Genomic DNA, 25,383 nt, shown 5'->3' with positions numbered 1-25,383 from the left:
TCTTTACAGAGGAAGATGTTCTAAGTCAGCTGTCTAAAATTAATACAAATAAGTCACAGGGGCCTGATGGGATACACTCAAAGCTATTAAAAGAGCTTAGCGGTGAACTAGCAAAACCATTAACAGATTTAGTTAACGAATCACTGGTAACAGGAGTTGTCCCAAAAGATTGGAAATTAGCAAATGTTGTGCCCATTCACAAGAAAGGTAGTAGGGAGGAATCGGGCAACTATAGGCCAGTAAGCCTGACATCAATAGTGGGGAAATTAATGCAAACCATACTTAAGGAGAGGATTGTGGAACATCTAAAATCCCATGGATTAAAAGATGAAAAACAGCATGTAACAGGCGTAAAAACCCAAGAGCAGAATATAAAATCAGTGATACAGTCCTAACCTCAGTATCTGAGGAAAGGGATTTAGGGGTCACTATTTCAGAAGACTTAAAGGTAGGCAGACAATGTCATAGAGCAGCAGGAAATGCTAGCAGAATGCTTGGGTGTATAGGGAGAGGCATTACCAGTAGAAAGAGTGTCGGAATATTTATGCTGTCTCCGATTGACAGTCTATATTATTTATGTGAATAAGTTAAAATCTGTAATAAAGGAGATTCTAATTTATTATCATAAATATCAAGCTAAAACAAGCTCGTGATCTGCGTTGAATTGAAGACAAAACCCAGTTACAGACAAAATATATATGTAATTTATTAATACAAATTTTAGTACAAAATAATATATAATAAAATTGTTGACAATTGAAATTCAATCAATGATATGCAAAATAGTGAGAAAGTCAAAAATAATTGAGAATATATATCTACACAATTATGCCTTCTTATAATGATACCCCTCAATTATATTTTAAATCAATTTAATACTTGATTTCTCTCAGCCGACAAATGTCCGATTAAACCCAAATCTGGTTTATCTTTTATCTATACAGATATTTATACATATATAATCAACCATACCGGTCTAGAACTGAATTCAATTCCTTGGAGATAATACCGTGTTTTCACCAGTATATTTTCAATCTCCCTGTATTGGATTAATTTTCAGGATGATGCTGCAGGTACACCCCAATCTTATTCCAAAACATATACTATACGCAAGGTATGGTTAATGATTAATCGAATATATATATATAGATATGTATTATATTAATTAATTATCCTATAAAATATAAGTAAGGTTATACTATACCAAAATGTCAGCTAGCAGAAATCAGTTTCAATGGTTCTAAGATGGCTGCCTCCAATGACTGAAAAGGTGGTCAGGGCTGGATCTGGTCTTTTCCCTTTTGATGGTTTCCTGAGGATCGTCCCTTGATGATAGTTAGAGAGAGAGCTCTAGAGATAGCTCCTTTCTGTCAGCCCAGACCATCTTTTTATACTACTATCTTAGAAAGGGCTTGGCCAAGTTTTATCATTAACTTGTGACCTCACTTTATAATTAATAGAACCTCCCTCTAGGGAAAATACACCCTAGATCTTTGTTACCCTAACACTAGATTGCACTAGTACTCCATACAAAAATCGAGGCACTTATTATTTCTCTTATTCATTTACTAGCGATAAATTTTAACTAAGGTTTCAGACAAAACCTTGAGGAGATCTTGAATAGACAATGACTTGTGTTTAGTCAAACACCTCGCATATCCCTTAATCTTTTGACCAGCCCTAATTAAATCAAGATACACATGACCATACTCAAGTCATTGTCTTAGGAAAAGACAGGGTTTGTTTATGATCACCTGTGTCCACATTTCTCCTTTCAAGAGAACCTTAAGGAAAGAAATAATTAACTTGTGTTTTATACTGAGAGAAATTCTAAAAATGACAGAGGAATCTGTACCTCATTTCAAACCTTAAAACTGAATATATCTATAAGGACCACACTCTTATATATACAGTACAGCACACGTATTTAAATTGATGATATAAAAATCAATCTACTCATGCATTGCTTAATATAAAAACCCCAAAGAAAGATTAGAGTCTTTCTATACACTGAAAATCATCAAGACTCAGCACATGTCTAATACATTGTCTTATCTAGGCAATTACTTTTCATCAGACCTTGGGAAGTCTCCTTCTCACAAAAACAGACTTGGGTAAACACTTTGGTACAGATTGTTAATCTTAGGTTAGTAATTCTGAGTTAAAATCCTGAACTCACTCTGCACTCTTAAAATAAGACAAAATGGTTGTCTTTTAGGCTCATGTCCAGACATCTTATATAGGCCTTATACTTATAGACTTTATTTATACCCAATAGTTCTGACAAGAGGGAGGTGCTCATGCCGCTCTACAGAGCACTAGTGAGACCTCGTTTGGAGTTTTGTTGTCACGGATGAAGTTGCAGATAGCTGGAACGTATAAATAAACGACCGACTGGATTGATCCCAAACTAAGGAGCATATAGGCAAGCCCTTTAAAACCCTAAGAGCTCTCCCTGACTGCTATGCACATGCAAGGATCTCAATGGTAGATGATTGCATGCCCACGTACCTAGGACTGTGTGACACCTGAAAACCCTACAATAGTGAGGGGACATGACCACCGGCTCACTGCAGTTAATACGGACGGAGTCAGGGTCACCTAGAATCAAGCCAGCAAGGAAACACAATAAAGGAAAATACTTATCTGAGCAAACAGCAGCAGCAGCCTCCAGGAGTGAACACTTCATCCAGGAAGTAGTATAAACCGCAAAGTGAGGCAGTATGGGAGGGAATATAAAGGAAGATGATTAGTCTAAATAAGTGACACCTGGCAGAAGGAAAGGAGATGACAAAGTGAAACCAAAACAAAGAACGTCATACAAGAGGTAGAGAAGAACGTCTGCCAGACCTTCTCACAGACCTGGTGGTGACAGTACCCCTCCCTCTACGGGTGGACTCCGGACACTCAGAGCCCACCTTCTCAGGATGAGACCTATGGAAAGCCCTGATGAGACGAGTGACCTTAATGTCCGCCACTGGGACCCACATCCTATCCTCAGGACCATAACCCTCCCAATGAACGAGGTACTGAAGAGTACCGCGGATAATGCGAGAATCCACAATCCTAGAGACCTGAAATTCAAGATGGCCATTAACAAAAATCGGAGGAGGAGGCAAAGAGGATGGTACAGTGGGTTGGACATAAGGTTTTAATAGGGACCTGTGAAAAACATTATGGATCTTCCAAGTCTGAGGAAGATCAAGACGGAAGGCAATGGAATTGATGACGGACAAGATCTTGTAGGGCCCAATAAACTTAGGACCCAACTTCCAGGAGGGAACCTTCAGTTTGATATTCTTTGTAGACAACCACACCAGATCACCTACATTCAGGTCCGGACCAGGCACATGTCTCTTATCCGCCACACGCTTATATCTCTCACTCATCCTCTTCAGATTACCCTGAATCTTTTGCCAAATAAATGACAAAGACGAGGAAAATCTCTCCTCATCAGGTAAACCAGAAGATCCCTCTCCAGAGAATGTCCCAAACTGCGGATGAAACCCATATGCACCAAAAAATGTTGACTTATCAGAGGACTCCTGGCAACGGTTATTTAACCACCCCAGCTCCCCTAGCTTAAACACCAGACCACTTTTTACAATTCTGCACTACACTACTTTCACGGTTTATTGCTCGGTCATACAACTTACCACCCAAATGAATTTTACCTCCTTTTCTTCTCACTAATAGAGCTTTCATTTGGTGGTATTTTATTGCTGCTGACATACTTTTTTTGATATTAATCAAAATTGACCGAAATTTGTGCAACAAAATCAAATTTTTCACTTTCTGTTGTAAAATTTTTCAAATAAAACTAAATTTCTATATAAATTTTTCTCTAAATTTATTGTTCTACATGTCTTTGATAAAAAAAAATGCAATAAGTGTATATTTATTGGTTTGCGCAAAAGTTATAGCGTTTACAAACTATGGTGCAAAAATGTGAATTTCCGCATTTTGAAGCAGCTCTGACTTTCTGAGCACCTGTCATGTTTCCTGAGGTTCTACAATGCCCAGACAGTAGAAACACCCCATAAATGACCCCATTTCGGAAAGTAGACACCCTAAGGTATTCGCTGATGGGCATAGTGAGTTCATGGAAGTTTTTATTTTTTGTCACAAGTTAGCGGAAAATGATTTTTTATTTATTTTTATTTTTTTTCTTACAAAGTCTCATATTCCACTAACTTGTGACAAAAAAATAAAATTTTACATGAATTCGCCATGCCCCTCACAAAATACCTTGGGGTGTCTTCTTTCCAAAATGGGGTCACTTGTGGGGTATTTATACTGCCCTGGCATTTTAGGGACCTAAAGCGTGAGAAGTAGTTTGGAATCCAAATGCGTAAAAAATGCCCTGTGAAATCGGAAAGATACTCATTGTAATTTGGGCCCCTTTGCGCTCCTAGGCTACAAAAAAAGTGTCACACATGTGGTATCGCCGTAATCAGGAGAAGTAGAGCAATGTGTTTTGGGGTGTATTTTTACATATACCCATGCTGGGTGAGATAAATATTTCTGTAAAAGACAACTTTTCCCATTTTTTTATACAAAGTTGTCATTTTACAGAGATATTTCTCTCACCCAGCATGGGTATATGTAAAAATACACCCCAAAACGCATTGCCCTACTTCTCCTGAGTACAGCGATACCACATGTGTGACACTTTTTTGCAGCCTAGGTGCGCAAAGGGGCCCAAATTACAATGAGTATCTTTCCGATTTCACAGGGCATTTTTTACGCATTTGGATTCCAAACTACTTCTCACGCTTTAGGGCCCCTAAAATGCCAGGGCAGTATAAATACCCCACAAGTGACCCCATTTTGGAAAGAAGACACCCCAAGGTATTCTGTGAGGGGCATGGAGAGTTCCTAGAATTTTTTTTTTTTTGGCACAAGTTAGCGGAAAATTATTATTTTTTTTCTTACAAAGTCTCATATTCCACTCACTTGTGACAAAAAATTTAATTTTACATGAACTCGCCATGCCCCTCACGAAATACCTTGAGGTGTCTTCTTTCCAAAATGGGAGTACATTATGCACTTTGTCCCAGGTGAAAGGAGAGGTTTGCAGCAGCTCTGTGTGAAAGGGCCCTAAGACCCCTGTGTACCTGTCCTATGTCACGCAATCCCTATACTAAATGTACCTGTGTGTGGTACTTCCGGAAACACTCCCCTAGGCATAGGGCAGGGTGGTCAGGGCAGTCAGGACAGAAATAGCGGGTGTCACGCCTTATTCCACTCCTGCTACAGACACGACATCTTTTTCGGGGTGGCGGTTGGTTCGAGGTACCAGCAACGACATTGGGGAAATGTCGCTCGTGTAGACGGCTCACTACACTGGTGGATGGGGCCACGGAACCTCCTGGATACAGGAGGTTCTCGATGATCTCTTCCTGAAATTTGAGGAAGGATCCTGTTCTCCCAGCCTTACTGTAGAGAACAAAACTATTATACAAAGCAAATTTAATTAAATATACAGACACCTTCTTATACCAGCATCTGGTCCTGCGGGAGAGTAAATAAGGAGCCAACATCTGGTCATTGAAGTCCACCCCTCCCATGAGCAAATTATAGTTGTGGACACAGAGGGGCTTTTCAATGACTCCAGTTGCTCGTTCAATTTGGATTGTCGTGTCTGCGTAAATGAAGGAGAGCATGTAAACATCACGCTTGTCTCTCCATTTCACCGTAAGCAGTTCTTCGTTACACAAGGCAACCCTCTCCCCCCTTGCAAGACGGGTGATAATGAGCCGTTGGAGGAAGCCACAGCGACTAGGTCGCGCAGTGCCACAGCAGCCAATCTGTTCTAGAAACAAATGCCTGAAGAGGGGCACACTTGTGTAGAAATTGTCCACATAAAGGTGGTACCCCTTGCCAAATAAGGGTGACACCAAGTCCCAGACTGTCTTCCCACTGCTCCCCAGGTAGTCAGGGCAACCGACCGGCTCCAGGGTCTGATCTTTACCCTCATAGACACGAAATTTGTGCGTATAGCCTGTGGCCCTTTCACAGAGCTTATACAATTTGACCCCATACCGGGCGCGCTTGCTTGGGATGTATTGTTTGAAGCCAAGGCGCCCGGTAAAATGTATCAGGGACTCGTCTACGCAGATGTTTTTCTCAGGGGTATACAAATCTGCAAATTTGGTGTTAAGGTGGTCTATGAGGGGCCGAATTTTGTGGAGCCAGTCAAAAGCTGGGTGGCCTCTGGGACGAGAGGTGCTATTATCACTAAAGTGCAGGAAACGCAGGATGATCTCAAATCATGTCCTGGACATGGCAGCAGAGAACATGGGCATGTGATGAATTGGGTTTGTGGACCAATATGACCGCAATTCATGCTTTTTTGTCAGACCCATGTTGAGGAGAAGGCCCAGAAAAGTTTTAAATTCGGAAACTTGGATGGGTTTCCACTGGAAAGACTGGGCATAAAAGCTTCCCGGGTTGGCGGCTATAAATTGAGTGGCATACCGTTTTGTTTCTGCCACGACTAAGTCCAAGAGCTCCGCAGTGAAGAACAGCTCAAAAAACCCCAGTGCCAATCCGATCTGAGCTGTCTCAACCCGAACTCCAGACTGGGTGGTGAAAGGGGGGGAACTACTGGTGCGGCTGAAGATGGGGCTGCCAATCAGGGTTTGCCAGCACCTCAGGGACTCTACGGTTCTGTCTGTGCGGTGGCTGCGACGGGGAAACTACTGCACGTGCCACCGTACCAGCTTCAACTGCCCTTCTGGTGCTCGCCACTTCACCATGTTCTACGGCAGTGCTGGGACTAGGTCCAGGATGGGCTGCGCTGCTGGTGTATGCCTCACCACTTAATCCGACAGCGCCAGCCCCACTCTTCTGCCCTTGAAGCAGATCCTGCGCAACCTGTGGTCTAGCAACATGGGGCCGGGTACACCTGGTGGTATCAGGGACCTCAACCTCATCGTCCGAACTTTGGGTCAGACTGCCACTGCTTTCTACAGGTTCGTATTCTGACCCGCTGGATTCGTCAGATGAGGGTTCCCATTCCTCATCCGACTGGGTCAGAAGCCTGTAGGCCTCTTCAGAAGAATACCCCTTCCTTGCCATTTGGTCAACTAAATTTAGGGGGTATTCCCTGAGACTACCCAAGAAAAAAAGCAAGCCTGTCTTACAAATGGGAGGCTAGCGAAGTACAGGAAGCCGCTGCGATTGATAAAAAATATCAAAACAGATTTTTTTTTATCGCCGCAGCGCTTGTGTAGTGAATGTGCAGTGATAAAAAAAAATATATAATTTTGTCACTGCGGCGGGGCGGGTGTGGGTGAACACACATGTGGGCGACCGATCGGGCAAACACTGCGTTTTGGGTGGAGGGCGAGCTAAGGTGACACTAATACTATTATAGATCTGACTGTGATCAGTTCTGATCACTTACAGATACTATAAAAGTACCAATGCTGATTAGCGATACGCTAATCAGCGAATCGGTGACTGTGGTGCGGTGGCCTGGGCGCTAACTGAAGCTACCTACCAAAGGGGCCAAAACTAATCTAAACCTAACAGTCAATACTGGGGGAAAATAAAAAGTGACAGTTTACACTGATCACTTTTTTCCCTTTCACTAGTGATTGACAGGGGTGATCAAGGGGTTAATTGGGGTGATGGGGGGGGGTGATCTGGGGCTAAATGTAAAGTGTTTGGTGTACTCAGTGATGTGTGCTCTCTGCTGGGACCAACCGACGAAAAGGAACCAGCAAAGAGCACAGAAGCCATTTAACACATTATATTTATAAATATAATGTGTTAAATGGCTTGTGATTCGATTTTTTGAAAATCACCAACCTGCCAGCGATGATCATTGGCTGGCAGGCTGGTGACGAACTTCTCCTGTAACTTTTGCCAGCCCGCACCGCGCATGCGCGGGCAGGCTATGCGCGTAATCTCGCGTCTCGCGAGATGACGCGCCGAAGCGTCAACGAGGAACAAACCGACCGCCCGCAGGACGCATCCCTGCGTTAGGCGGTCGGGAAGCGGTTAAAGCAAACTCAGCAAGGGCCAAAAAAGAATACCAATCTTCCCGATTCTCCACCACAAAACAGCGCAGATATGTCTCCAGATTCTGATTGACGCGTTCAGTCTGACCATTCGACTGCAGGTGAAAAGCAGAAGAGAACGACAACCGAACCCCCAAGCGAGAACAGAAGGCCTTCCAGAATCTGGAAACAAATTGCGTGCCCCTATCAGAAATTATGTCTGAAGGAATGCCATGCAATTTAACAATGTGATCAACAAACGTTTGCGCCAGCGTCTTAGCATTGGGTAACACAGGAAAGGGAATGAAATGCGCCATTTTGCTAAAACGGTCCACTACCACCAGAATCACAGTCTTCCCCGAGGAACGAGGCAGGTCCGTAATGAAGTCTATGGACAGATGCATCCAAGAACGGGAAGGAATGGGTAACGGGAGGAGAGAACCCGATGGCCGTGAATGAGGGACCTTGGCACGAGCGCAGGTCTCGCAGGCTGCCACAAAACCCTCAACCGTCTTACGAAGAGCCGGCCACCAGAATCTCTGAGCAATGAGATCCACTATGGCTCTACTCCCCGGGTGCCCAGCAAGGACAGTATCGTGGTGCTCCTTAAAAACCTTGTGTCGTAAAGCGAGAGGCACAAACAACCTCGCAGGAGGACAAAGATCAGGAGCCTCTGCCTGGGCTGCCTGAACCTCTGCCTCCAAATCAGGATAAAGAGCAGAGACGACCACCCCTTCAGCCAAACTGGGACCCGGGTCTTCAAAGTTCCCCCCTCCCGGAAAACAACGTGACAGGGCATCCGCCTTCACATTTTTAACCCCAGGGCGGAACGTAACAACAAAATTAAACCTAGAAAAGAACAAAGATCATCTGGCCTGTCTCGGGTTCAGACGCTTGGCCGATTCCAAGTAGGCCAGATTCTTATGGTCGGTAAACACGGTAATAGGGTGTCTGGCTTCCTCTAACCAATGGCGCTATTCCTCAAAAGCTAATTTGATGGCCAACAACTCCCTATCTTCCACATCGTAATTTCTCTCTGCAGAGGAGAGTTTCCTTGAGAAAAAGGCACATGGTCGCCATTTGGCAGGAGAGGGACCCTGAGATAAGACCACACCCACACGCACTTCAGAAGCATCCACCTCAACAATAAAAGGTAGAGAGACATCAGGTTGTACCAAAATGGGAGCGGAAGCAAAACTCTCTTTAATACTAGAAAAGGCTTTAAGCACATCTACCGACCACGAGGAAAAATCCACCCCCTTTTTAGTCATATCAGTGAGTGGCTTAACAACAGAGGAATAATTCAAAATTAACTTTCTGTAATAATTGGTAAAACCCAAAAACCGCATCAGCGCCTTCTGATTCTCAGGAAGCTCCCAATCAAGTACAGCGCGGACCTTCTCAGGGTCCATCCGAAAACCAGAAGCGGAGAGAAGAAAACCAAGAAATTGAATCTCCGGAACCGCAAACACATTTTTCCAGTTTAGCGTACAATTTATTCTCCGGCAGAATCAGCAAAACCTGACATAGGTGGTTCCGATGAGTCTTGAAATCAGGAGTAAAAATCAAAATGTCATCTAGATACACCAGTACAAATTTCCCCATTAAATGATAAAAAATGCTGTTCACAAAATGTTGGAAGACGGCCGGAGCATTCATCAAACCAAAGGGCATAACCAAATTCTCGAAATGACCCTCAGGGGTATTGAAGGCCGTCTTCTATTCGTCCCCTTCCCTGACCCTGACTAGGTTGTATGCCCCTCTTAAATCCAATTTAGAAAAAACTTTAGCCCCAACAATCTGGTTAAACAAGTCCGGGATCAGAGGAAGCAGATATGGGTCACGAATCGTGATACGGTTCAGCTCCCTGAAATCCAGACAAGGTCTCAAAGAAGCATCTTTTTTCTTAACAAAAAGAAAAAAACAGCGGCAACAGGTGACTTCGAGGGTCGGATGTGTCCCTTTCTCAGGCTCTCAGAGATATAAGTACGCATAGCGACTCTTTCAGGCTGGGAGAGATTGTATAATCGTGATTTTGGCAGCTTGGCGCCTGGGATGAGATTAATAGGGCAGTCGTACTCCCAGTGAGGGTGCAACTCCTGGACACCACTCTCGGAAAACACATCAGAAAATTAAGAGAGAAAAGATGGCACAGTCTTGGTAGAAACCTCTGAAAGAGACGTCGTGAGGCAATTCTCTCTGCAAAACTCACTCCAACCATTAATTAGCCTTGCTTGCCAATCAATGGTGGGGTTATGTTTAGTGAGCCAGGGTAGCCCCAACACTAGAGGAGTAGGCAATCCACTTAAGACGAAACATGACATATCCTCAACATGAGCGTCACCCACAGTCAAACGGATATTGCGAACTATGCCCTTTAACGATCTTTGAGAAAGTGGAGTGGAATCGATAGCAAAAACAGGTATATCCTTTTCCAAAGTGCACACCTGGAAACCATGCGTTGTTGCAAATTGATTATCAATGAGATTGACAGCTGCTCCACTATCTACAAAAATCTCACAAACAATGTTCTTGCTGTCTAGCGCCACCCTGGCAGGTAGGAGGAAACGGGAACTACAAGCAAACGGCAAACCTTCAATTTCCGCATCAACCTTGCCAATAGTAGCAAATGGAAAGTTTTTATAAGGTTTCTCTTTTTTTTTTCTTTTTTTTTTTTATATTACCCTCAGAAAACTCCATGAATAGCCAAATGATTTATACCCCCACAACACAAACAAACCCTCCTCTGAGAGCTGAATCCTCTACTATCAGAGGCAAGCAAACCCAGCTGCATGGCTTCCTCCTCAGAAGGGATTGACACAGACTGAGAACCCTGCGCACAGAATGAGATAGCCCCACTGTCCTTGGGCTGAATATGACAGGAAAGAGTAGTCTCCTCTCTCTTTATAAGACGCCTGTCAATACGAACAGCTAGAGACATGGCAGACTCTAACGACGCTGGTCTCTCATGAAAAGCAAATGCATCTTTCAATCTTTCCAAAAGACCATGGGAAAATTGACTTCGGAGTGCAGCATCATTCCAACTAGTATCAGCTGCCCATCTCCGAAATTCAGAACAATATATCTCTGCAGACTGTTTGTTTACCCTGGCATAAAAGACGCAGTTTAGATTCAGCCAGAGCAATACGATCTGGGTCATCATATATCTGCCCCAGGGCTACAAAAAAATTCATCCACCGATCGGAGGGGCTGTGCCCCCACCGGCAGTGAAAAGGCCCAAGACTGAGCGTTATCCCTGAGCAGCGAGATGATGATCCCCACCCTCTGCTCCTCATCACCAGAGGAATGGGGAAGTAGGCGAAAATGGAGTTTGCAAGCCTCTCTAAAGCGAACAAAATTCTCACTACCCCCGGAGAACGGATCCGGAAACGAGATCTTAGGCTCGGAACAAACTCCATGAACGCTAGCAGAACCGGTCACCTGAAACTGAGACACAGTTTTACAGAGATCTGCTACCTCCAGCGAAAGACCTTGCATGCGGTCAATCAAGGCTGAAACCGGATCCATGCTTAAGACGGTTAAGGTTATAATGTCACGGATGAAGTTGCAGATAGCTGGAACGTATAAATAAACGACCGACTGGCTTGATCCCAAACTGAGGAGCATATAGGCGAGCCCTTTAAAACCCTAAGAGCTCTCCCTGACTGCTATGCACATGCAAGGGTCTCAATGGTAGACGATTGCATGCCCATGTACCTAAGACTGTGTGACACCTGAAAACCCTATAATAGTGAGGGGACATGACCACCGGCTCCCTGCCCTTAATACGGACAGAGTCAGGGTCATCTAGAATCAAGCTAGCAAGGAGACACAATAAAGGAAAAGACTTATCTGAGCAAACAGCAGCAGCAGCCTCCAGCAGTGAACACTTCATCCAGGAAGTAGTATAAACCGCAAAGTGAGGCAGTATGGGAGGGAATATAAAGGAAGACGATTAGTCTAAATAGGTGACACCTGGCAGAAGGAAAGGAGATGACAAAGTGAAACCAAAACAAAGAACGTCATACAAGAGGTAGAGAAGAACGTCTGCCAGACCTTCTCACAGAACTGGCGGTGATAACTGTGCTCAGTACTGGAGACCATATCTCCAGAAGGATATTGATACTTTGAAGAGAGTTCAGAGAAGAGCTACTAAACTAGTACATGGATTGCAGGATAAAACTTACCAGGAAAGATTAAATGACCTTAACATGTATATCTTGGAAGAAAGACGAGACAGAGGGGATATGATAGAAACTTTTAAATACATAAAGGTGTTACGACCAGAGGATGTGGATCCTCTGTGTCAGCTGATAGAGGACTGGGAATTAGTCCAATATTGCTGACTGCTGACTCTCAGAGACAGGACCCTGGTGTCTGCACTGGTTACCTTGAATGCAGCTACCTGCAGTAGTGTGAACAGAGTCCAACAAAGGCAGAATAAAGGAACAGATGGTCTTTATTGGCAGACAGTATTCAAAAGTCACTTGACAGATACAGGCAACACAAAGTTCAGAGCAATATAGCATGCAGATATAAGCAGTCTAATAGGCAGCGCAGGGTCTGGATCCAGGCAGACTTACAGGAGGAGATGGGCAGATGCGTAGTCAGGCAGTGCAGATATAAGCAGTCTCATAGGCAGTGCAGGATCTGGATCCAGGCAGACTTACAGGAGGAGATGGGCAGACGAGGAGTCAGGCAGTGCAGAGGTCTATAATCCAGGTGATCCAATAAACAGACAGCAGGCAGATGCATAGTCAAACGAAGCAGAGGTCAGAATCCAGGAAATCCAATAAACAGACACAGAGGAATGCTTCAGCGGGAGTCAAGAGGTACAACAACCACGCTTGGGCACTTCATGATGAGTGAAGCTGCCTTAAATACAAATAGTCCCGCCTCCGGGTGGGGATGGGAATCAGGAACCAGCTGCCTACTCCTATAAGAAAGGGAGAGGTGCGCGCGCGCATGCTATAGCGCATCAGATGACACCTGGCAAAGAGGACGGATGCGGCGGTATGCTGGCGGGCACCTGCGTCTCCTACAAGGTAAGCCAGTACTGGGACCCATAGTGCTGCAATGTGTAGACAGCGATCTGCCACCCTGCAGTGGAGATGCAGATCCCATACTGACAAAAGGGAATCAACACAGTAAAAGAGGAGAGAATATTTAAAAGCAGGAAAACTGCTACAAGAGGACATAGTTTTAAATTAGAGAGGCAAAGGTTTAAAAGTAATATCAGGAAGTATTACTTTACTGAGAGAGTAGTGGATGCATGGAATAGCCTTCCTGCAGAAGTGGTAGCTGCAAATACAGTGAAGGAGTTTAAGCATGCATGGGATAGGCATAAGGCCATCCTCCATATAACATAGGGCCGGGGGCTATTCATAGTATTCAGTATATTGGGAAGACTAGATGGGCCAAACGGTTCTTATCTGCCGACACATTCTATGTTTCGGGTCCAGCATTAAAATGTAGGGACCAGCATATATCTCCCATGCAGATTAATGGATATGACACATCCTGTTTTACTGAATTAAACTTTCAACTTTACTGTATACTGGGACAAAATGACCAGAGTCATCTTACATTTATAAGATGCGCAAGTTAACCTGTTGGGGACACATGACGTACCAGTATGTCATGATGCCCTGGCACTTAAGGACACATGATGTACCGGTACGTCATGTGTATTTATTTATGATCACCGTGATTTATTATGTCACAATGCCGAGGGGGGTCCTGTGACCCCCACCGTATCGGCGATCGCGGCAAACCGCAGGTCAATTCAGACCTGCGGTTTGCTGCGTTTCCGGGTTATTTGGGTCTCTAGTGACCCGATAACCCGAAATAGGATGGTGATCGGTGGTGTGATAATACACCACCAATCACCATCCTGTGATCCTGAGAGGTGATGGTGGCACCACCTCTCAGGATCGCTTGATATTGGCTGCGCGGGCAGGCAGGGGTTAACTCCCCCCAGCTTTCCTCTCCTCCTCCATTCTGTGTCCGGGAGCGAGAGCGTCGGATCTGTGCCCAGCACCCCCATCTCTGCCCAGCACATCTTCTGACCCTCCACAGTGCCATCTGGCACTAAAAGCTACTTTAGGGACAGGTTAGGGAAAGGTTAGGTTAGGCAGGGATATTCAGGGAAAGTTTAGGGGGGGAAAAAAGTTTCACTGTTGCATCACCCTGATCGGGTGTTTGGGGTCCACAGCACAGCTGTGTGACCCTAGACCACCCAGGGGTGCTGCAACTTGCCCCCCCCCCCCCCCCCCGCCCCCACACACACACATTTTTTTTTTTTGCATACGCTGACTGTGGCCAGCACTCTTAACGTACGGCCACTGTTAGCGCCCACCCCAGACGGCTTCAGATGGCTGATCAGCCAGTTTGAATCTATATTTTTTTTTGCCTTTTTTGGGGTTTTCACTTTTTTTAATTTACATTTTTTTTTATGTTAGGTTTAGGGCAAAGTCTGCAAACACCCGTGCCCCCACAGACACGCACACTAAATAAAGTTTTCCACGCACGCACACACACACACACACTCCCCTATGGCCCGCCAGACGTTCTCGGCCGAGGAGGCATACACCCTGCTTGCCTCCGAGTCCGAGAGCCCCAGTAAGGACGAGGATGACACCACTTACCTCTTGTCATCCGCGTCCTCCTCATCATCGAGCGATGATGATGAGCCCCCAAGGCGGCGGAGGCGCCGCCAGGCGGAGCAAGGGGACCGCCATGCCAGGGACCCTGTGGCCCACACTAGTAAGAGCCGCTCTGGGGCTCTTACTAGTTTTCCAGCCCACCAGATAAGTCCACCTGAGCCCCCTACCAGTGAACTTGCATGGTGTACCCCAGAGGATTTTGAGCCTGTGATTCCTGATTTTGTTGGCCAACCAGGAATCCAGATTCTCACAGTGGGCTTCAGTGAATATGACTATTTTAGTCTTTTTTTCAGAGACCACTTTGTGAATCTGATGGTGGAGCAAACAAACTTGTACGCCCAACAGTTCATTGCTCAACACCCGGGCTCCTTTTTGGCTTGGGCCGGAGGCTGGACTCCAGTCAGTGCAGCCAAGATGAGGATGTTTTGGGGCCTCGTGCTGCACATGGGCCTAGTCAAAAAAAACAGTGTCAGGCAGTACTGGAGTCCTCTACCAGACCCCACTTTACAGTACGGCCATGATACGCTCCCGTTTTGAGGCTATTCGGAAATGCCTGCATTATGCAGATAATGCAGCATGTCCCCCCCAAGGTGATCCTGCCTATGACTGCCTGTACAAAATCAAGCCGGTCATTGATCACTTTGGGGCCAAATTGTTGGAGGCCTATGTACCTGGAAGGGAGGTTGCGATTGATGAGTCTCTCATTGCTTTCAAGGGGAGACTCATTTTCAGCCAGTATGTTCCCTCTAAGCAGGCGAGTTATGGCTTGAGGCTGTACAAACTTTGAGAGAGTACCTCAGGGTACACTTACAAGTTTCGTGTGTACGAGGGGCGAGATTCCTGTATTCAACCCACAGAATGTCGCCTCACTCTGGGTGTTAGCGGGAAACTTGTGTGGGACCTTATGCACCCACTGCTAGATAAGGGGTTTCCACCTGTACGTGGATAACTTTTATACTAGTATCCCCTTGTTCCAGTCCCTCGCCGCCAGATCTACGTCCGCTTGTGGGACTGTGCGGAAAAATCAACGCGGCCTCCCTACCCACCCCTCCAGGTACCTATCCCCAGGGGTGAGACCCGTGCCCTTACCATTGTCCTTGTGAATTGTCTTTGTACTGTCCACAATTCACGGTAACGGCATCACCCCTGTCCACGGCATCACCCCTGGCAACGGTCCTGAAGCCCGATTGTATCGTCGACTACAATCGGTATATGGGAGGCGTTGATCTCTCTGATCAAGTCCTCAAGCCTTATAACGCCATGCGCAAAACCCGGGCATGGTACAAAAAAGTTGAGTTCTACTTGGTACAGGTTGCCTTGTACAACTCTTTTGTGCTGTCCAAGAGCGCTGGCAACACAGGGAAATTCCTTCAGTTCTATGATTGTTGAAAACAGTGGGTTCAGCCAGCAATATTCTAATGTGTATGGGTGTTATTAAACACAACTTGTCTTGGGATTTACCTGGGATAGCTGTCTCTGTAAACCAGGGTTGGACAGAAGAGAAAATAAAGATAACTAGAAAGTGAAGGCGTCTTGGCATTTTTCTCTGCAACATGAAGAAAATCATTAAAAACAAAGTCATAAAACCATATGAAACTTCTCCTGTACAGAATCTTTTATGTGTCATTTAAAGGTGTTGTCCAAGTGTTTAATACTGATGACCTATCCCCAGGATAGGCAGGGGCGGGCTTGGCAATTATGGGGCCCCAAGCAAAGTTAGGTCGGGGACCTGAATAAGGACAGCCCTGTCTATCCACATCATCAGGGCGCTGATACAGTTGAAAGCTGTGGCCTTGGCCAAATCTACCTCTTCTACTGCCTGAGGTGAAAACAGAAATGGCGCCCTACCCACAGCACTACCTCTTCGGACCAGACTGTCATGACAAAGTATTTCAGATGTGTCTCATCTCTGCAGAGTTTGCCACACAGACATGTTAGATTCCTGACTTTTCCATCATCCTTCTTCCGATAGTGACCCAACAGTATTATCCTGCTGCAACCCCCAATACTGTGCTCACTGTCCTCCTAAATGCCCCCAAATACAATACTTACAAAATAATAGTTCCATACAGAAATTCTCCAAAGTGCTCCCAAAAGTCCCACCAATAGTAATCATTCTCTTCCAGAGTGTCCTAATTAATAATAGTGTCCCATACAGTCCCCCCAATAGTAATAAATGCTCTCCAAGAGTGCAGTGTCCTTCAAATTGTGCCCAATAATAATGCCCCTACAATAACCCCAGTAGTATTAAAGCAGCTATGCCCCCCCCCTGTAATACCCCCAGTATTTTTAATACCCGAGTAGTGCCCTCATATGTTTATTGCCCCCAGTAGTGTCAGTAGTAGTATTTAATACCACTCAAATTTAGAATTGCTCTGCTGTAGTGCCCCCAGTATTTTTAATGCACCAAAACACCTTGTGTTCATAATTCCCCCTCTCTGTACTGCCCCCTGTATTATTATAATGTCCCCTAGAAGTGCCCCCTTTATTTATAATGCTCTCCCCTCTATAATGTACAAGTAGTGCCCCCTGTATTATGCCCCCATCAGTGTCTGCTGTATTACTATAATACCCTCAATATTTATAATTGCCCCCCTGTAGGGCCCTCAGTATGTTTAATGTCTCCAAACAGTGCCCCCTGTATTTATAATGTCCCTCTCTGTATTGTAATATTGCCTCATGTTTTATTATAATGTCCCCCAGCATTGCCCCCTCTAATTATAATGCTCTCCTCTCTGTACTGCCCCTGTATGTTTTGTCCCCCAGCAGTACCCCCTGTATGTTTAGGTCTCCAGCATCTACTGTAATGTTCCCCAGTAGTGAACACTGTATTTTTATGTCCCTCAGCAGTGCTCCCTGTCTTTTTACATCTCCAGAAATTACTATAATGTCTCCCAGCAGTGACCCCAATATTTTAATGTCAGTCAGCAGTGGCCTCTGTTTTTTTTGTTTCCCAGCAGTGCTCCTGGTATTTGTATGTTCCACAGCAGTGCCTTCTGTATTTGTATGTCCTCCAGCAGTGGCCTCGTTATTTGTATGTCCCCCAGTGGTGCTTCCTGTATTTTTATGTCCGCCCAGCAGTGTTCCCTGTATTTTCACGCCCCCAGCAATTTCTGTAATGTTTCCCAGAAGTGCACCCTTTAATTCCCTCCCCTCTGTACTTTGGCCAGCAGTGAGGAAAAAAATTTAATTTGCCTGTGCCAGGACACAGTGGGGTGTGACATCATCATGCCGCCTAATACCAGGAGCAGCGGGTTATGGTGATCACAGCAGCCTGCACCGTTGTACTGCTGCATAGACTTCAGGTCTAGTGGCCTAAAGACTATAAGAACCAACAGCGCTGCCTGGGGAAGACGTGGCGCTGTTTGACTCGCCTGTCAGGGGGCCTGGAGGGGCACCCTGACAGGGGGGGGCCCCATTCAATTGCGTTGTTTGTGTGGTGGTCATGACCTCCACTGAGGATAGGTCATCAGTATATGACACCCAGCACCCACCACTGATCAGCTGTTTGATTTTGCAATGCTCTGGTAAGCCTCTGTGCTAGACTCCTATCCAAGTAAGAATTTGGAGACATTGCACAGTGATAGAGCGTGAATAGTCTAATAAAGAGCAAAAGGGAAAAACTGCAGTGTCAAAATTAGCAAAGCTAAGAGAGACAGTACAAACTCATGTACTCATACCGAAACTAAACATGATGTGCAGTGAGGAAGGATGGTCAGTATGGCCGACATGCTATTACCTTTACTTTCATCCTGTAGCACAACTGGAATTGTCTCTCTACAAAAAGAGTAAGTCTTCATTAGGAAGCGAACCTATAAAAAGACAGAATAACAATGCATCAATAATTCATTTTATATCGTATATGTAGGCCCTAAATTAACTACACTGCTCAAAAAAATAAAGGGAACACTTGAACAACACAATGTAGCTCCAAGTCAATCACACTTCTGTGAAATCAAACTGTCCACTTAGGAAGCAACACTGAGTGACAATCAATTTCACATGCTGTTGTGCAAATGGGATAGACAACAGGTGGAAATTATAGGCAATTAGCAAGACGCCCCCAATATAGGAGTGGTTCTGCAGGTGGTTACCACAGACCACTTCTCAGTTCCTATGCTTCCTGGCTAATGTTTTGGTAACTTTTGAATGCTGGCGGTGCTTTCACTCTAGTGGTAGCATGAGACAGAGTCTACAACCCACACAAGTGGCTCAGGTAGTGCAGCTTATCCAGGATGGCACATCAATGCGAGCTGTGGCAAGAAGGTTTGCTGTGTCTGTCAGCGTAGTATCCAGAGCATGGAGGCGCTATCAGGAGACAGGCCAGTACATCAGGAGACGTGGAGGAGGCCATAGGAGGGCAACAACCCAGCAGCAGGACCGCTACCTCCGCCTTTGTGCAAGGAGGAACAGGAGGAGCACTGCCAGAGCCATGCAAAATGACCTCCAGCAGGCCACAAACGGTCAGAAACAGACTCCATGAGGGTGATATGAGGGCCCGACGTCCACAGGTGGGGGTTGTGCTTACAGCCCAACACCGTGCAGGACGTTTGGCATTTGCCAGAGAACACCAAGATTGGCAAATTCGCCACTGGCGCCCTGTGCTCTTCACAGATAAAAGCAGGTTCACACTGAGCACATGTGACAGACGTGACAGAGTCTGGAGACGCCGTGGAGAACGTTCTGCTGCCTGCAACATCCTCCAGCATGACCGGTTTGGCATTGGGTCAGTAATGGTGTGGGGTGGCATTTCTTTGGAGGGCCGCACAGCCCTCCATGTGCTCGCCAGAGGTAGCCTGACTGCCATTAGGTACTGAGATGAGATCCTCAGACCCCTTGTGAGACCATATGCTGGTGCGGTTGGCCCTGGGTTCCTCCTAATGCAAGACAATGCTAGACCTCATGTGGCTGGAGTGTGTCAGCAGTTCCTGCAAGACGAAAGCATTGATGCTATGGACTGGCCCGCCCGTTCCCCAGACCTAAATCCAATTGAGCACATCTGGGACATCATGTCTCGCTCTATCCACCAACGTCACGTTGCACCACAGACTGTCCAGGAGTTGGCAGATGCTTTAGTCCAGGTCTGGGAGGAGATCCCTCAGGAGACCGTCCGCCACCTCATCAGGAGCATGCACAGGCGTTGTAGGGAGGTCATACAGGCAAGTGGAGGCCACACACACTACTGAGCCTCATTTTGACTTGTTTTAAGGACATTACATCAAAGTTGGATCAGCCTGTAGTGTGTTTTTCCACTTTAATTTTGAGTCACACTCCAAATTAAAGTGGAAAAACACATTTTCTAACATTTTGAGTGAGACTCCAAATCCAGACCTCCATGGGTTAAAAAATTTGATTTCCATTTTTTTATTTTTGTGTGATTTTGTTGTCAGCACATTCAACTATGTAAAGAACAAAGTATTTCAGAAGAATATTTAATTTACTCAGATCTAGGATGTGTTATTTTTGTGTTCCCTTTATTTTTTTGAGCAGTGTATTATTTCAGCAATCCAGGGTAAGGGTAAGGACGAGGGGGCCAAAAGCAGACTACAGCTGGATCCATTTTCACGCTATAAAATGTAAGGAGACAATAACAGTTTGGTCTTAGAGTTCACACTATGCTTGACATCTCCAGATGTTACATGTGCAATGATCTAAAAATCTCACTGACATTTTCTGTTCTAGTGGTGTGGTCCTGTACTGCATCAAAATGCAAATTGCAGACAGCATACAGTAATTGTTTTATCATCTTGGTGGTGAATTTGGGGGAGCAGTTACAAATTCTTTCTTCATAGGCCCTTCCCTGTGGCCATGAAAAGATGTGAACCAAGGTTACACACCTGCTTGGTCTCTGAACTCACCTGTTCCATAATGACGATTAAGCTCGAAGCTGGAGGCAGCCGGTAATGGTTTACCACATAGATGGGGAAAATGCAGAGTACACACGTCTGGCTGACAAGCAGGAATGTCCCCAGACAGGTGGATAGCAGGAGCTTGTGCTTTGACTTGTGATACCAGGAGCCCCAGAAAGACAACACTTTGTAGGGCACCAGGAGCGAATATATGAACAGGCAGATCCATGACCAAACCACAGTCCCAAACTGCCCAAATGAATAAAACAGGAGATCAAACTCCAGAACTAACCTGATGATAGAAAACAAAACTCAGAGGACAAAGATATACAGAGATTTGCATCAAGAAAAGTTGGTAAAACAATAAAAAATAATAATACAGAAAAACAATAACTTTATCTTCTCAGGGTGGATGGAAGCATGGTCTGTTATCAAGGTTAACTGCAAGGACCGTGTCCAAGAAGCTTCTCTCCTGGTATGTAGGTATTGGGTTCCTCAAACTATACAACATGATAGAGGTACACACTTCCCAGCAGTAGGACAGGACATACTAGGAGCATTGGAGACAGAATAGGCTCACACACCGTCTATCATCCACACTGAAGCTCAAAATTCAGAACGCAATAGCAGAGAATAGAAAAATCTGGACTGAATGTCTCCCTATTGGTCTTTGCTCAGGAAGAACCACCCAATAGGAAAACAAGCATTAGTCCCATGAGGTTCTTTTTGGGGTCGTCCCCCCAAGATGGTATTTTGTACCATAGATGCAAATGTTACTTTCTGCTCTCACCTCATATGTGGGAGCTATATATAGATCCTTATTCTTTTCCCAAGCCCCATTACCTGAAGTATTCTGTGTGAATTAGTGTCTATGCATTGTCCCTCACAGCACTCTGCGGCACTGCACAGGTTAACTCTCTCTTGCTCTGTTGGCAGGTGCTAGGCTGTAAGTAGGGATGAGCGAATCAACTTCAGATGAAACATCCGAAGTCGATTCGCATAAAACTTCGTTTGAATACTGTACGGAGCGAGCGATCCGTACAGTATTAGAATGTATTGGTTCCTATGAGACAAAGTTATTACTTTGTGAAGTCTCGCTGGACTTCGGGTAATAACTTCAGAAAGTAATTTCTACTGTTAAAAACCTTTTACCGAACTCGGTTTTGGTTCCAAGTGGTACCTTGGAATGTTCAGGCTCCAAAACCTTAGAACCGAACTCGGCTTCAGTTCCAAGGTTCCACTTGGGACCGAAGTCGAATTCGGTTCCAAGTTATAAAGTGGTTTTTCACTGTAATAATTAATTTCAGAGGTTATTCAACGAAGTCTCGCACAACTTCGTGAATAACTTACTTCGGCTCATCAGAGCCCATACATTCTAATACTGTACGGAGACGGATCTCTGTACAGTATTATAACAATTTTTTTTGCGAAGCAGCTACGGATGTATCATCCGAAGCTCGCTTCGCTCATCTCTACTATATACCATAAACATCTGATTGGTTTTGTGTTTGTGTCTTTGTGTATAAATAAACACGGAAAAAGGGGAAACCCAGACTCTAAAACTGAGTTCACACTTCAGTTATTTGATCCGATATTTTCATCAGTTATTGTGAGCCAAAACCCATAGTAAAGGCTACACAGAGATGAGGTATAATGGAAAATAGCTAGAGGTATATATAGAGGGCGGCTCACTAAAGCCCAGGAGATGGAATAAGGTGCTCTATCCGAACAGAGCGTACCCAATGCTCGTGTGTGAGGAGTAGTTATAGGAAAAAGTATAGGGATGGCACTCTAGTCATAGGTAATGCATGGAAATGAGTATTTTATTAGTATTAACTGGCTGGTTTATGCCAGCTGTTGACAATGGATACAAGTATAAAAGTTGTCTGATTAGATCATGTAATAAAACTTAGGTATGGAATCTAGGTATAGAATAGCGTTCTCCTAGAGGTATAAAATGTAGACAGTATAATATCAATGCATAAATAGTGGATATATAACAACAATGCATAAAAACTATATTGCTGGTATGAACCAATAAATGACTGGTCTATGTCAGCTGGACATGATATAGATAATGGTATTAGGCCTGTTGGCGTTATCTTTGGAGGTGTAAAATTTAGACAATGTACAAAATATAGACAATAGGATATCAATGCATAGGAAGTAGATTTGCAATAAATACGGTGGAAAAAAGAAGTCAGATAAAAATAAATATATAAATATAAAAGTCAAGTGAACCTAATGGAGGTAGGTGCAGGTATCAAGTCCAATGAGGTAATAAAGGGAACAAATGTGGGTGAGAACTGGGGACATCCCTTTTGTGGGAAATGGTAGTTCAATCCGATCTGAGTTTGCCCCCTTTGTTTTAGATCAATAGGGTGTTTCACCTCCGATTGGTAGTTTTGTTTCCACAATTTCTCCAACAGTAGTATTATAATAAGGTGCTGCTGCTTTAGCAGATACGTTACCCTCCTGTAGATCAGAGGCAGGTTGGTGCCTCTGATCTACAGGAGGGTAACGTATCTGCTAAAGCAGCAGCACCTTATTATAATACTACTGTTGGAGAAATTGTGGAAACAAAACTACCAATCGGAGGTGAAACACCCTATTGATCTAAAACAAAGGGGGCAAACTCAGATCGGATTGAACTACCATTTCCCACAAAAGGGATGTCCCCAGTTCTCACCCACATTTGTTCCCTTTATTACCTCATTGGACTTGATACCTGCACCTACCTCCATTAGGTTCACTTGACTTTTATATTTATATATTTATTTTTATCTGACTTCTTTTTCCACCGTATTTATTGCAAATCTACTTCCTATGCATTGATATCCTATTGTCTATATTTTGTACATTGTCTAAATTTTACACCTCCAAAGATAACGCCAACAGGCCTAATACCATTATCTATATCATGTCCAGCTGACATAGACCAGTCATTTATTGGTTCATACCAGCAATATAGTTTTTATGCATTGTTGTTATATATCCACTATTTATGCATTGATATTATACTGTCTACATTTTATACCTCTAGGAGAACGCTATTCTATACCTAGATTCCATACCTAAGTTTTATTACATGATCTAATCAGACAACTTTTATACTTGTATCCATTGTCAACAGCTGGCATAAACCAGCCAGTTAATACTAATAAAATACTCATTTCCATGCATTACCTATGACTAGAGTGCCATCCCTATACTTTTTCCTATAATGGAAAATATTTCCTCCTGGTTTTGGTTCACAATAACTAATGGAGATAACTGACCAAATAACTGAAGTGTGAACTTGGCCTAATGTACACCAACTCTGTGTGTGCTTATTGTCCCCTGGCCGGTAAATCGCTTGATCCTCGACAACTTCATTTTTATTAGAGGAAGCTACTCTAACAGTAGTAAATGCGACTAATAAAATTAAACTGTGTAAAACAGCATTTTTTTTAAACCAAAAACAAGCGCAAATTCTATAGTAAATATGCCCCTGTATCTTCCACAATGCACTACAGCAGAGAACATTGTACAGACACTTATGCAGCACAGGGCTACACTGAGATAAGTGTAACGGGGAGCCGGCGACACGCTCTCCCTCGACAGCATCGCTGGCATACCACTCATGAGGAGGCATCTCCATGGTAACAAGAGGGCTCAGGGCGGGGAGGACCCAGGCGCTCACGTCTCCTCAGTGCGGCCTGCGGCCTCCATCTCCTAGACAATGAGCAGATGGGGAAGTGAGTGCCGATGTTAATGAGTCGGCGCTCAGGTGTACTGACATGCTGGATATGGGTCATGTGACGCTGGCCATTTCACGTGACCCATCAAGAGGACCTATTTAAACAGGTAACATGCTGGCCACAGGTTGCCTGTGATTGGTCTTACTACCTCACTAGCGTATCCTGCATATGCAACTTCTGTCTTTTTGACCTCTGCTTGTATTTGACTCTGACTTGGTGTTACCCCTTGTACTGACACTATCTCCTGGCTCTTGACCTCGGCTAGTATTACTTGATATTGTAGTAACCCTTTGTGCTTGTGTTACCTTCTGAACCTTGACCTCGGCCCCCTTGCTTCTATTGCTAATCTGTACCGGCCTGGGAAGCTCTCGCTTGTGTGTGATCTGTCTTATTCATTGTTTTCCTTTTTTTAGCCCCCTGCACGTACGTAAGCTAGGGACTGCCGCACAGTTGTACCCCGTCGGTTAGGGCGAACCGTGCAAGTAGGCAGGGATAGGAGTGTGGGTGGAGATAGGGCTGCACTTATCCCTACCTATTTGTGACAATAAGTGGATGGTTCGATATTTGGATGGCATGTTAGGTCGCAAATCTTCACTTACCTCCCCTGGTCAATAATATCCACAGCAACTGTGCTGATCACAAAAACAAGAAGAGCAGCCACAAACATGTGGTAGATGGTTTGGAAGTGTTCCACCTCCATTAATTCACTGTAAAACACCATGGGACATCATCTTAGATACAAACAATTACAAAGTGTTGGCATACACTGTGGATAGTGTACAATAAAAAGGCCAACCCTCCAAATCTTTCCGTATCAAAAAAATACCTCCTTATTACTTTATGAGACATAAGTCTGTTATACGGGTAGTGTTATTTTAATGGTATCGTACTGCAGCCTCTCCTGGTCTCCATCTCAGCTTACAAGCCTAAATGATAACATCAGTATGTCCCCCCTTCAAGTTCCTGTCAGTCAGTGTGAATGTACTCTTACTGCCATACCCTTACTGCTTCTATTGAGTGCGGTGAGGAATATGGTGCAAAAAAAAAGACAACACAATAGAGTGAAGGGGACTGTAGTACCATGGCAAGATTGTTGTAGTAGGCCTTCATGCAGTGGCGT

At 44.6% G+C, this 25,383-nt stretch overlaps 1 protein-coding gene across 1 annotated transcript in view; it reads right to left on the bottom strand.

Annotated features, from left to right (window-relative positions):
• The window catches only part of SOAT2 (sterol O-acyltransferase 2), a 118,861-nt gene that overhangs the window by 40,093 nt on the left and 53,385 nt on the right, over positions 1–25,383 (bottom strand). The window contains exons 5-8 of the mRNA XM_040425790.1: positions 24,863–24,970; positions 20,533–20,815; positions 18,414–18,486; positions 16,136–16,220 (exon numbers count right to left, since the gene is read on the bottom strand). Coding sequence (XP_040281724.1) covers positions 16,136–16,220; positions 18,414–18,486; positions 20,533–20,815; positions 24,863–24,970 — 549 coding nt within the window. The remainder of the gene's footprint in view (positions 1–16,135; positions 16,221–18,413; positions 18,487–20,532; positions 20,816–24,862; positions 24,971–25,383) is intronic.

Source organism: Bufo bufo, chromosome 3 (assembly GCF_905171765.1).
Source record: "Bufo bufo chromosome 3, aBufBuf1.1, whole genome shotgun sequence".
Classification (NCBI taxonomy): Eukaryota; Metazoa; Chordata; class Amphibia; order Anura; family Bufonidae; genus Bufo; species Bufo bufo.
The sequence above is the reverse complement of the archived record's forward strand: the minus strand, read 5'-3'. Positions and strand labels throughout refer to the sequence as shown.